The 13,474-nt window shown below is 41.5% G+C and overlaps 1 protein-coding gene across 1 annotated transcript in view; it reads left to right on the top strand.

Moving 5' to 3' along the window:
• Window positions 1-13,474, top strand: part of btbd11b (BTB (POZ) domain containing 11b) — a 108,033-nt gene that overhangs the window by 72,513 nt on the left and 22,046 nt on the right. Inside the window, 2 exon segments of the mRNA XM_034223407.1 lie at window positions 1,542-1,700; window positions 9,360-9,564. Of these exon segments, the coding sequence (XP_034079298.1) occupies window positions 1,542-1,700; window positions 9,360-9,564 (364 nt within the window).

The raw sequence follows: 13,474 nt of genomic DNA on the forward strand, positions 1-13,474 counted from the left end.
TTGGTATATAATTGCTTGGGAGGAAAGTGGGAGTGAGGAAGGTGCCAGAATAGCCCCCCTGCTGCTCCAAATAGTTTGAGATGGATTTCCTGGAGTTTGCACAACTGCTAGTCTAAGAGGGCCCATTTTGAGAAATAAAAGCAATAAAGGAGGTGTTTCAGAGTGATCCCTGCAGACACGTTCCTGCAGAAACAGAGAGAGAGGTCATTTACTTCCTAATTGACCTTGTTGGCTTGTCTGGGGCTTTTGCTTAAAATGGTAGCTGTTTAGGACACCTGACACTGGAGCAGCAGCTGGGGATGCCTCCTGCTCTTTGTTCCAGAGTCCTGCAGGTTGTCAGTATCTCTCTGAACAAAGATGTAGATGAGATGGTGCCACATGGCTGCTGCTGGTTTGTAAACAGCCCCTCGTCCAGATGCTTTTGCCGCACAGTTTTTATTACTTGTGTATGACTGGGGAATGGCAATCTTAAAAGTGGAGTATAATCAGAGCCATTCCTTTTATAATCAGTACATTTTAAGGACTGTGGATTTAGTTACTAACTAACCACACTTTTTCTGTAAGGGAGGGTAGGTTCGAAAATGATTTGAGTATGGTGGGAGTGGGGGGGCTAAACAAAGATGTTTCTCTTTTGGCATTATCAATACTCATGCAGGAACAATCTGTTTACAGGTTTTGAGGAGTGGCATTCAATTTAATTTAATCACATTTGAACTGCATGATTAAGAAAAGTGATGCATACATGTTTGGAGTACTCTTTAATATGCTAATAGAATTATTATTATTATTTGACATAACTAGATAAACATTTTTGTATTATGTATGTTCTGATTTATGTCAAACGTATCTCAGTTGTATTTAAACCAAGAGCTATTACTGTCACTTGATATAGCAAATGTATCTAACTTTAATTTCCAACACTCTCTCGCATGCTTTAGCTGTCATTGGGAACAAGTTAAATGAATGACCTTTAAAAGAAGTAGGATGAATGAAGAATGTCACCTTTGCCACAAGCAGCATGTGCATTAAATTAGGAGCATGTTATGAAAAAGGAGCCATTAAAACCAAAGCTACTTTTTCCACAGTGATTAAAAGGTTAAGTACAGAGTCGCTGCTTTCTGCCATTTCACGAGTTGACACCCTGCAAACGATAAGAAGGGTGCAGCACGAAGCTGCGGAGGAATGAGAAACTGTCAACAAAGCGAAATGGAGAGCAGTCTGCCTCGTCACCCTCAGAGCGAAAAATACTTCTGAAAACACGGATTTTACACATTATTACCTTTGGGAAAGTCTGTGACAGGTGCAACTAGGAGGCATGATTACTATATTGTTTGGCCTCTTTTTTGTCTCACTCTTCACACAAATACACAACAATAAGAAAAATATATAAAGGGTGTGATGAGATATCAACATTAAAGAGGGTAAGCTGTGTTTTTATTCGCAACTCATCCTGTAAAGAATATTCACAAGTGAGTTAAGAATTGTCTCTTTTCAGACTGCAGTCTTGACATTAATGTGATGTAACTCCCTCTCCGCTCCAGGTGTGCTCAGCCTACCTGAGGGTCTGACTCTTCACAGGGACCAGCAGCTGCAGCAGCGAGCGGGGAAGAGCGGAGATGGAAACGCCTACAGTCACTCTGAGCTGCGCTCCATCGAACAGTGTTTACTGGCTACAAGAGTGGGCAGCATCTCTGAACTCAGTAAGCTGTCTATGTGTGTATTTGTGTGTCAGTGTGTGACTGTAGAAGTCTGGATGGAGAAGTGAAGGACCATCGTTGACCTATCTCTCAATAAGCAAGGTAGTCTATGTGCCCTCGAGCAATGCAAAAGACCCACCTTACAGAGACCTGTTTTAAAATTAGATTCAAAAGAATAGGTGTTGCTAGTAACACTAATGATGGCTTTGTAGATGGCTTAACATAATGACCAAACCATATCATTCCAAACTCTCAGTCACAGGATTTCCCACAGACTTACATGTGGAAAGAGACCTCTGTAAATCAAGTTGAGATAAACCAAATACCCAGTATAAAAAAACGAAATAATTTTTTGTTTTAATCAGTAGGTCCTGAAACTTGTAAGATTCCTCTATATCAGAGTAGAGAGTAATTTTCCTTAATTTTTGTGTGCTGCCGCGGCAAACTTTATTGACTTCATGCGACTTAAAGCTACTTTCATAGGATGGAGCATTGCCCCACCAACGCTGCACCCATTTCTCTTCATACATCTATGGCAAAAGCTGAATAAATGCAGCTAATTGAAAATCAGCCATGATTAGTTTATTTTTTGTATGTCATGTTACGTTGCATTATGTCTTCCTCCTGTCACAAGTCAGATTGTCTTCATTGAAAAAGGCAAATGAATCGCTCTAAATGTAATCGAATGGTCACCTAGTCACGGTCAGGTGATTTTAATATACAAGTGCTGTGCTTCCAACTTTGACGCAATACTATTTAAGACTACTATTTATGCCCCAGTGCACAAACAAAGGCCCATAAAAAAATCATTTCCCACTTTTGGCATGGAGGAACTTGACTAGCCTCGTCCGACGCCTTTGGGATGCATTTTAGCACTGACTGCTAGCCAGGCCTTATCAGCCAACACCAGTACCCAAACTCACTAATAGGCTTTTTCACAGCCGTCACTTGTCACAGTAAGAAAAGCACAGGTGTTGCTAATAACATTAACAATGGCCCTGTTCTATTCAACTGTCCCAGTAAGTCATGACAGTGTGACAGGGAGTCAGCGTTCACAATAGCAGGACTCTGAAACGGCAAACTGGAACTCAGTTAACATTAATTATTCAGAACTGTGCTTATCATACTGTGACCGGTCAAAATGTATTCCAGAAAAAAGGTCTGTTCGCTTCTGGCTGAATGGGAACAAAGAACCCACAGCCAGGGTCCGCAAGCCTGTGGAAGCCTTTCCCAGAAGAGTGGAGGCAGTAATAGAAGCTTATTATTGCCCATGGTGTTGAATTGATATTTTCAGAGGTGGTAGGGACCATGTTCTTTTGTTTATCTAGCATGTGTGAAAAGAGCATGTCAGGTAAGAACCATACCATTCAACCAAGTTGGTATTTAACTGACATTTCTTAACAGTTACTTAATGGATGAAGACAATATTTCGTAGAGATATTGTTTGTTTCCATAGGATGAATTCTAGAGAGTTGTCATGTTGGCTATTTGAAAGGTAGCAATGACATTTAGAACGCATATGTCCCCCTGTGGGTGAAAATAATAACTTTGTTGGCTTCACTTCCTTCAAACTAGCCCCATCTGACCTACATTTTAATTTGTTTAATATTTAGATTTATAACCAAAATACTTGCAAACCTAGGACATGTTTTGCTTATACAGGGTTCCAGAATAATTGACCACGCAGATCAGGATAGCGGAACCAATAAAACAAAACAAAAAAATGTCTTTGTTCCATTCTAGTGTCACATGTTTTCAACATTGGAGGTCGAAAATCAAACCATTCCACTGGATTATAAGTCATATTTTACTTTACAATAATTGGTGTCGTTTTTTCCACGTAGATTTCATTTTTAGTTAAGTTTAAAAGTTTTTTAAATAAGAAGTCTTAGATCTAACTTTAGCCTCTTATTGTGTGAAGTAACCTCTGTTAGCATCGGGACATGCTCAGGTAAAACTAGCATTTAGCGTTTTCCCGTTTTGTGCATATTTAAACGAATGTTTATGCACTGTCAATGAGATCCATTTTAATAACCCAGAGCTATTTATTAAACATACTGTATGAGTTTGACAAGCCCTCCAAAAAATAATTGAATGTCTGTCCACTCACAATGTACTCATTATTCAAATGAAATAATGGGCTTCTGCATGCTTTCTGAATACAAAGTCATTTACATATGGTTTAGTTTTATATGATAATACTAATAGGTTTTGAGATACTGATTATGTTTTTCCCTCTTGTCCTCCCTTCCCAAAAAGTTAAACAGTTTGACAAAGCAAGGTTAAGCACACATTCCTCATTAAATATTGTTTTCTGTTGTGGGGGAGACTTTCTGACAAACTCTCAAGGCCTCGATGTATCCGCAGTGACAAGCTGAGGACACATCTTCCCTCTTTCGATATAAACATAGAATCACGACTCTCATTGGAAGTGTTGAACAGTCTTGTTTCTTGGTTGCGTGCAACTCTGCGGCTCATTCCAGAAAACAAATCTGAGAGCTGTCCTCTGACAAAAGAATAACACATTTAGTCACATAAGCACAAATTATCCCCCGATGTGCATGACAATATTTTTTTACAAAATAAATAAATCCACAAGCATAACAATGGTGAACGGGTCGTAGAGTCTGTTGCTGTCGTCATGGCATCGGGATGTCAAGACAAGGCTGGAAAAACATTCCCTGTATATCTAGTGTAAACATTTATCCTCTGAATAAACAGTGAGCCAATTCTCCTTACTGTATGTTTTCTCAGGGACAAGGCAGGGGGGGGCGCTCTGAGGCAAATCGCCTGTCCTCTGTCCATGTTGTATTGATGAGGTCAAGCAAGCACTCATTCTGTTATGTTGACCCTGCAAACACACTGTGAGACAACAGAGCCGCCGATGGATAATAGCCGAGCTTAGTCCGGTGCTAATGTCACAGCGCTGGAGAGGAATTCTGTCAATAACTATAGGATTTGCAAACAGACCCTCAAGCCCGGGATGAAAATGAATAATTGAGAAAAGCTGGGCCTTATCGCCCTGACATATTGTGTATCTGAAAGAGACTTGAGATGGGGGAAAGAAAGGTATTACATTTGGGATGGTTAGAAAGAAATGCAGATTTTGGATATGATTTTCAAAAATATATTTAATGTGATAGAAGAACAGTATAATTTGCATCCGATGCAGGGGACAGTCTATGTGCTGGCATTTAGAATCAATTTAAGAGGTTTGCTTCTGATTTACCTCTTTATATTTATTTCTTTTCTCTTCCACCAAAATGCCAAATTAGCATATTTGAAATGACAGTCCTGCAAATGCTGCAATTATTAGGAAACTTGGTGTGTCATCGTCACTCAGCCTGCAGGACAAAATCCTGAGACACATATGTTCCTCACAGCATTGTTTTTGTAACCCAATACTTATTGAATCCCCCCGATCTATTTTTAGGGGCGGTGGTTATCCGGATCATACAAAATTCATACAGGCTTCCATATATATGGAAATGTATACTGCTCACAAAGTGATGCAAGGTCAAACGGCAGTGACCTCTCTGTGCATTTGAAATGTCCATTGGCTTAAACCCCACAACCAACAGCAGCATAATGCTCTTAAGCTTCTTACTGTTGACATTAGGAAATATTCCTTTTCTTGCCAAACGCAAGATGAGTCTATCAATATCAATCTCATGTCTGTAAGATAAATAGCCCAGCTGTGTTCAAAGGTAACAACATATATTGCTTCATATTTGAACATGAGAGTGGCATCACTCTTCTAATATGTTCTCTTTCACTTATTTACTTCTTGGCAAGAAAGGGAAAAAATGTGCCTTTCCTAAAATGTCAAATTACTAATGACCAAAAACGCTTCCTTTTTTTAAACAATATGGAAGTCAGATTGAATCATTCACACATGACTAAAACATGGAAAACATATAATGTTAATTGGGCTTCCTGAAAAAACAACAAACTGGGAGTGTTTAGATGTTGCAACACATATTGTGTCTAATCCCCAATTTTGCATTTCCATTTTCATTGCAAAAACGTACCGAGCTTTGCACACAAAGTGAAATAGAGTAAATGTATTTAGTTGTTGTCTGTGAAACTTGTAATATTATTACATTAGTGAACAATTGTTGCTTTAGTTTAGAATTGACTTTGTCACGTTCATTATGGCCATTAAACTTGTTCGCAAATTAATTACCGTATTAAAAATTAATGTTTAGTCATTCTACAAAGGGTACTCTCTCATACAATGTAAGTTATTAATGCTGATTAAGAAAACACTCCTGAATATCATTATTATTGTGCGCAGAGCAGAACAAATGTTACCACAGCAAAGAAATACATTTCGAGGTGGAAATAAATCTTGTCTTTTCTCTTTGCCTCATCTGATTTTCAAAAACATGCACTTCACCTAAACTAAAGTGTTTTACATGATAAAATCAATATTCAATCAAAAAGGGAAATACACAGGGCAAATAACTATACTTTTTCAATGTCAACAATGAAGTATAAAGTGCACCCATGCACAGTGTACCACATCTCCCAGCCTCGCTCCTCTGAGAACATACCATTCTTGCTCTAATAAAGACTCCAGAGACCTCTGACAGCTAAAGGATCGTCAGTGATGTTACTTTGAATGCCGTCCTTGTGCAAACTAAACCATCCTGATTACTGCGGGGACGCTGTGTGCTTGTTCCTATCACAGTTAGTCTCTACAGACGTTAAAATATAAAGTCCTTCTGAAAGTTAAAGCAGCATGGGTAATGATGATAGACCCTCTTAGGGAGAGTTCCACTCAAGTTATATATTCCCTTAACAATGTTTGATATTCAAAGAGAGCACGAGTTCTGTCGTTTTTGTCAAGCTGCTCCCTTTCTTCTACCTTTTCTTTCTCTCTTTCGTTGTGAGTCTTGGCTTTTTAACCAATTCTGATGGAGCATCTCCATAAAGATAGTGTTGGTGCCCTCCTTGTTATCTTATATGCGAGGTAATTAGGGTCTAAAATCTCGGGCTGCTTTGGAAATTGACAAAACTAATAGCGGGAAGAATGGCTTAGCATCTTGTCGAGTCAGGATGGCCACAGGCGACCATTAAATGCAATCATGGCCGCATAGCAGCAAATAAATGAAACACAGAAACTGTGATGATGGCAGCAGCTGCACAGTGCCGCCAAGAGCCATTCATCAATACACAAAGGAAAGCTGGTTACTGAATATTTATTCCCTACATCATAAAGGCTTGAATATAATTGCTCCATCAGAATTGAGGACTTTCACCGCCTTTGATGCGGGTGTTCAATCAGTGCCAATGTCAATGGAAACAATCAATTCCTCAGTGTACATTGACCAAGACAGCTGAGTTTGCATCTGCGTATACTGTACTTACTGCATCAGTTACACCAGACAGCTATGAGTATTGATGCAAGGAGGACATATATTTCAGAGCCAGGAGAAGATGGGGATGTAGGGCGTTCATGACAAGATATGAGTTTTAAGGACTAGGAGGCCTTTTGGCTGACTCGGTGAACAAATATTTGGCAAAAGAAACATGTTGGAAAGAGGCTGAGGCGGTAAGCAGGAGAGCTCCGATCTCTTGGTCAATATTGCAGGCACTTTATTGCTTCCATTCACATTTACCTTTAACACTGAATGAACATCCACTGAAAAGGAAGCAGATTTTCCCTTTAAAATCTACATTTCCTGAGAGCATACTTATTTTCTGGCAGTTATGCATTAAACAGCCTTCACAGTCTCTGGCGTAATGAGCGGTTTGGTTGTTATGTGGGTGCTGCATTGCCGGTTACTCACCTTAAAGGTGCCAACTCTAATACAATTCCTTGTAAATCAAAGCAGTGCCATTATGCACTGGAGACTGGCATATTTGTGTTATTTTGCTTTTCTAAGGAGATTCTAAAGCTTTGAAAACACAGAGAGCATTGCCCCGCTGCTTAAAGGTGATCAGTGAGATACCTGAGGAGCGGATATGCTGTGTGTCCTCCACCTCTCCTCTTCTTGTTAGCATCAACAATTAATTACCCAGGATGAGGTATTGATTAAAGGCTTGAATCTTAAAGCGAAAAGGCTATTGGCGTGTTAGCTTATTAAACTGCTGTTCTTCTTTCAATCCTCTCTTTTGGCCAAAACAAAGAATCTTCAAACCGTCACTGAAAACAATGAATCCATCTTTTTTGAGCAGATATTTCTGTGTACACCTGCTAAAAGAGCAGCAGTAATCTCACTTTCAGCTGCTGCTACTTCGCTACTGTTGCACTCTCTCTGTGTTAGGAATAATCTTCTTTTCACAGTCTCTGTCAGCCTCCTCTGAGAATGTAGGAAATGTCACAGGGCAGCATAAATAAGACATGAGAACCGGCTGTTGCTGACCACCTCAACTTCCCTTACCAAGCTTAAGAGGGCACTGTTACAAGCTTATCCTGTTGCTACAATTAAGAGGAAAGGCGCAGGATGACAGCGACAGAGTGAAGGTGCAGGGCTTTAGCTTAACATTTATATGCGAGGTAATCATTCCTGTCATATTTCCTTCTCATTGCGTCAGTAGATGTTGTCCAGCACAGCCCCCCTGTTCCCAAAGGAAGGCAGTGAGATTCACTGTTTTGTTGCATGAATGCTCTTCCCTCATTCAGACATCCTTTTGACACTCTCCTCTCACATTGTCAAGGCTAAATGGAATCTTGGCAAGTGCCAAATAGCTCAATTTTGATGCTAAACAAACCCTTTTGTCCATGTAAATGACAGTTTGCTCCGTCTGTGTATTGTATAGGCGCACATACAGTATAGCTCATTTAGACCGGAGAACCATGTGCCGCCTTGCTCCATTACTTTTCCCATTGAATGCTATCAAATTGACCCGAACAATATGGTACAGAGTGGGTTTCTCTAAGATTGAACCTGCTTCAGAATTTCATTGCATTTTCTCACAGTGCAGTGGGTCTAGACAGGAAGGAGAGGCGACATACATCTGACAGCAGTCAGTGAAATGGGATTTGAGTCCTTGCTATAATAATACAGTGCCACAGTCATAATTGTCCTCAGAGTGAAGATGTTGGTCTCCTCGACTATCTATGTCTGTGACAGGAACTTCAAATTCATCTCTCGTTTTTTTGTGAAATGAGTTTTCTGCACTTAAAAGGCAGTCTGTTTTGTCCCTTGACAATACAAAAGGTGTTGAACATGCTTTTCCAAGAACTGTTTACTTTCTCTTTAAAACCTGCCTAGAGAATATTCAAATGTTTATTACCAGAGTCCTCTCAAGCTTTGGTTTTTCTAGCCCAACTGGATGACCTTAAAGTACTGAAAAATTATGCAGGGGAAATAGCTTGGAGTAGCTAATGTTTATCCATAAATATTCATTCTCCACACAGCGCAGTCCTGAGCATGCTTATCCTCCTGCTCTCCCCCAGTGAGCGGCACAGAAAGGACTGGGATGAACTCTGTCTCTTTTTCTGATGGTGTGCGGGGGAACTCTCGATTTCCCCTGACAGAGTGAGCTCTAAGGGGGCTGGAAGGAATGAAGAAGGTTCCCTGATGTCTTTTTAAAGGCCAATTGCTCAAAATATTCTCCCTTTTTGCACCCTTGTGCCTGAACATTAACTCCTTCTTCAGTACTTGTGTTGCCCTATATGATATGTGTGTGTATATTTGTGTGTTTGTATAGGTGACATAGTGTCCCGGGCCATGCACTACCTACAGCCGCTGTACATGAAGAACCCCAACAATGGGACGCCGATCCACCAGAAGAGCGGAGTGATCTACTGGGCGCCCGAGGCCATCTACACACTGTGTTACTTCATGCACTGCCCTCAGATGGAGTGGGAGAACCCCAACGTTGAGCCTTCGAAGGTCACCTTACAGACAGAGAGGTGAGAAAGAAATCACTCAGCATCAAACTATGTATTATTCCATGACAGAAAATAGTCCCCAACAACTGTACCACTTACTGTTGTTTGGCCAATGTTTTTCTAAAACCTTTAGTGGCCAGCTGTTTTTTGATATTATAAAACATTTGTACTAGATAAGAAACAGTACCGAAGGAGTGGCAGACCGGGGTGGTGGTTCCCCTTTTTAAACAGGTGGATCAGAGGGTGTGTGCCAATTACTGAGGCATCACACTACTCAGCCTCCCCGGGAAAGTTTACTCTAAGGTACTCGAAAGGAGGGTCAGGCCGATTGTCGAACCTCAGATTGAGGAGGAACAATGCGGATTCCGTCCTGGTCGTGGAACGACGGATCAGCTTTTTACTCTCGCAAGGATCCTGGAGGGGGCCTGGGAGTACGCTTATCCGGTCTACATGTGTTTTGTAGACTTGGAGAAGGCGTATGACCGAGTTCCCAGGGAGTTACTGTGGGAGGTGCTGCGGGAGTATGGGGTGAGGGGGTCTCTACTCAGGGCCATCCAATCTCTGTACTCCCAAAGCGAGAGCTGTGTCCGGGTCCTCGGTAGTAAGTCGGACCCATTTCCGGTGAGGGTTGGCCTCCGCCAGGGCTGCGCTTTGTCACCAATCCTGTTTGTAATATACATGGATCGGATTTCGAGGCGTAGTCATGGGGGAGGGGGTCTGCAGTTCGGTGGACTAAGGATTGCACCACTGCTTTTTGCAGATGATGTGGTTCTAATGGCTTCATCGGTCTGCGACCTTCAGCACTCACTGGATCGGTTCGCAACCGAGTGTGAAGCGGCTGGGATGAGGATCAGCACCTCCAAATCTGAGGCCATGGTTCTCAGCAGGAAACCGATGGACTGTCCACTCCAAGTAGGGAATGAGTCCTTACCCCAAGTGAAGGAGTTCAAGTATCTCGGGGTCTTGTTCTCGAGTGAGGGAACAATGGAGCGTGAGATGGGCCGGAGAATCGGAGCAGCGGGAGCGGTACTGCAGTCGCTTTACCGCACCGTTGTGACGAAAAGGGAGCTGAGCCAGAAGGCAAAGCTCTCTGTCTACCAGGCCATTTTCGTTCCTACCCTCACCTATGGTCATGAAGGATGGGTCATGACCGAAAGAACGAGATCGCGGATACAAGCGGCCGAGATGGGTTTTCTCCGCAGGGTGGCTGGTGTCTCCCTTAGAGATAAGGTGAGAAGTTCGGTCATCGGGGAGGGACTCGGAGTTGAGCCGCTCCTCCTTCGCGTCGAAAGGAGCCAGTTGAGGTGGTTCGGGCACCTAGTTAGGATGCCACCTGGGCGCCTCCAGGGAGGTGTTCCAGGCACGTCCAGCTGGGAAGAGACCAAGGGGTAGACCTAGGACCAGGTGGAGGGATTATATATCTTCGCTGGCCTGGGAGCGCCTTGGGATCCCCCAGTCAGAGCTGGTTGATGTCGCCAGGGAAAAGAAAGTTTGGGGCTCTCTGCTGGAACTGCTACCCCCGCGACCCGACCACGGATAAGCGGGAGAAGATGGATGGATGGATGGATGTACTAGATAAGGAAATAGAAGGGTGTAATCCATTGTTAGTTCTGCTAATGTGTGGTTAACAATAACATTTGAATAACACCAGCCATTACACCTCTTGATTCGACCAATATTGTTTAGAATGAATGGCTGAAAGCAACAAATACTCTCATGCTCACAAACTGAAATGAGTGTCATCACATTAATCGTAAAATGTTCTTATCACACACAATTTCTACACAGAGTTGCTTCAAAGCAGCCATACGCAATATTTGTATACATTGAAAAAGTATCACATGAATATTTCCAGGTGAACAATTGTGTTTGAAAGGATGAACCCATAAAGAATTGTTGCCTTAATCCTCATTTGTCTTCAGATCTACAGAGCGTTTAGCGTCTTTTAGCTTTGTTTTGGTTCACTGCCATCAGACAAAGCAGTCAGATGTTTTCAATAAATAAGCTTCCAAAAACCAACTGTACAGTACCTGTTCGGCACTAAAGGGACTAGCTGACAAACACAGTAGAGAATTTAGCAGCTAATGATATTGTTTTTTCTCCGAAGTTCATTGAGTAATAGCTACAAAAATAATTAATATTTAACTTACATTGATACCAGGCCGTTATTTAACAAAGAGCACTAACAACTGACAGAACTATATAACATGTATTCTCACTATAGAGCCAAAAGCAAGGTAGATAAAACATGTAACAGGAACACCTCATGAAGAAGAAATATAAAACAATATGCTGTTCAGTTATAGAATATGTTAGATGTGCTGGAATTGGAAGAGAAATATATTTGTCAGTTGTTTAGTATCTAGATGTTAACCTGCCATCATAATTAAGCCATGACTAGTGTTTGATACATTTAGGCTTTCTGAACCAGAGCAAGGCAAAGTAATGAAATCATCTGGTATTTTTCATTTCATTTTCATTTAATCGTTTATTTGAATCGGGACAGTGCACATTGATGAACACTTTAAAACAAAATAATGCTTAATACAAGTGTAAATGAGCCGGATTTTAGCTTTGAGCTTATTTCCATCCGTAGACCCGTCACAACATAAGAACATGACATTTATATACATAGCAAAAATAAATACATGATATCCAGGAAGAGCATGAGCAGCATACAAGTATTTACCACATGGCAGTACAATGTAGCAGCTACGACATATAAAGTGCAAGAGAAGATAAAAGTGCTACATAAAGTTCAAGGGTCAATACCCCTTTGTTAAAGTGCATTTAGCGGTGATTACACGTCTGTTTGTTTCTCAACCATTCTTTGAGTTGACCTTTAAAACTATTGAGAGTGGGACAATCCCGTATCTCAGTTGGGAGGCTATTCCACAATGAGCTGCCTTTAATGGAGAGGACATTTTGTCCAAAAGTGGTCCGTCTACGGTGGACTTGACAGTCTCCTCTGGTTTCTGACCTAGTGCAGCGTCCAGTGTGATTTTTGTGGATGAATTCCTCTAAGGGAGGGGGGGCCAGTCCATGTAAACATTTATAAAAAAAACACTAACTTTTAAAAGACTTAAAATTGTCAAAACTCGAGAAATTGTGTTTTTCAAGGATGGTACTGTAACAGTGGTGGTATGAATTTGGCTTTCAGTCAAACACCTCTTGTACAGCTGTTCAATCAGTTTCAAGTTTGTGGCACAAGCAAACGACCAGTTTGTCAAACAGTATTCAATGTGGGATAGAATCATAGAGTGGAGGTATGACTTTGCAGCATTGACAAAACATCGGAACCCTTCACCTCATGTTGTCCTGTGGGATTGTACCATTATTGCGCCTTCATTGTCCACCTTATTTAATCTACAATTTACACTCCTGCGTCACAGACACTATTCAGAGGTAATGTTCCTGCTCCTGTAACTGTAAACCTCTTCAGACTTTATTATATTTCTGGCTCTCTGTGCTAACCCCTGAAATGGCACACCAGATGTTTTCCTCTGGCAGGAAAGCACAGTTTTATCTCAGTGAATTGTCAACTTATTGGCTACTTTAGCGAGCCCTCAGGGTGACCTGAGCTGCGGCAGGAAGCGGCTGTTGAAGCCGGCGTCAGTATTTATAATTACCGTCAATGACATAGGGGGATATAATCAGCTGGCAGCTGTAGGACTGTGCTGGTTGCTTATACATAAACAACATAAGGCTTAGGCTATGTTTCCATAGTGTTAATTCCCCTGATCCTTCATCATGCAGTTTTTTGACACTTCATAGTCAGGAAAGAGAACAGTCCTCACAATCCTTGTAGTTTCTCCTTATGAAATGCCTTATTTTTCTTATTTTACTCATCACATCCTGCTGTAGTCCTCAGTATTTCCTGCAGTTTGGTGGAAACCCCTGTCAGCATGCGGCAGAGGTGGGAAACAGTACT

The sequence above is a fragment of the Gymnodraco acuticeps genome, unplaced genomic scaffold (genome assembly GCF_902827175.1).
Source record: "Gymnodraco acuticeps unplaced genomic scaffold, fGymAcu1.1, whole genome shotgun sequence".
NCBI lineage: Eukaryota > Metazoa > Chordata > Actinopteri > Perciformes > Bathydraconidae > Gymnodraco > Gymnodraco acuticeps.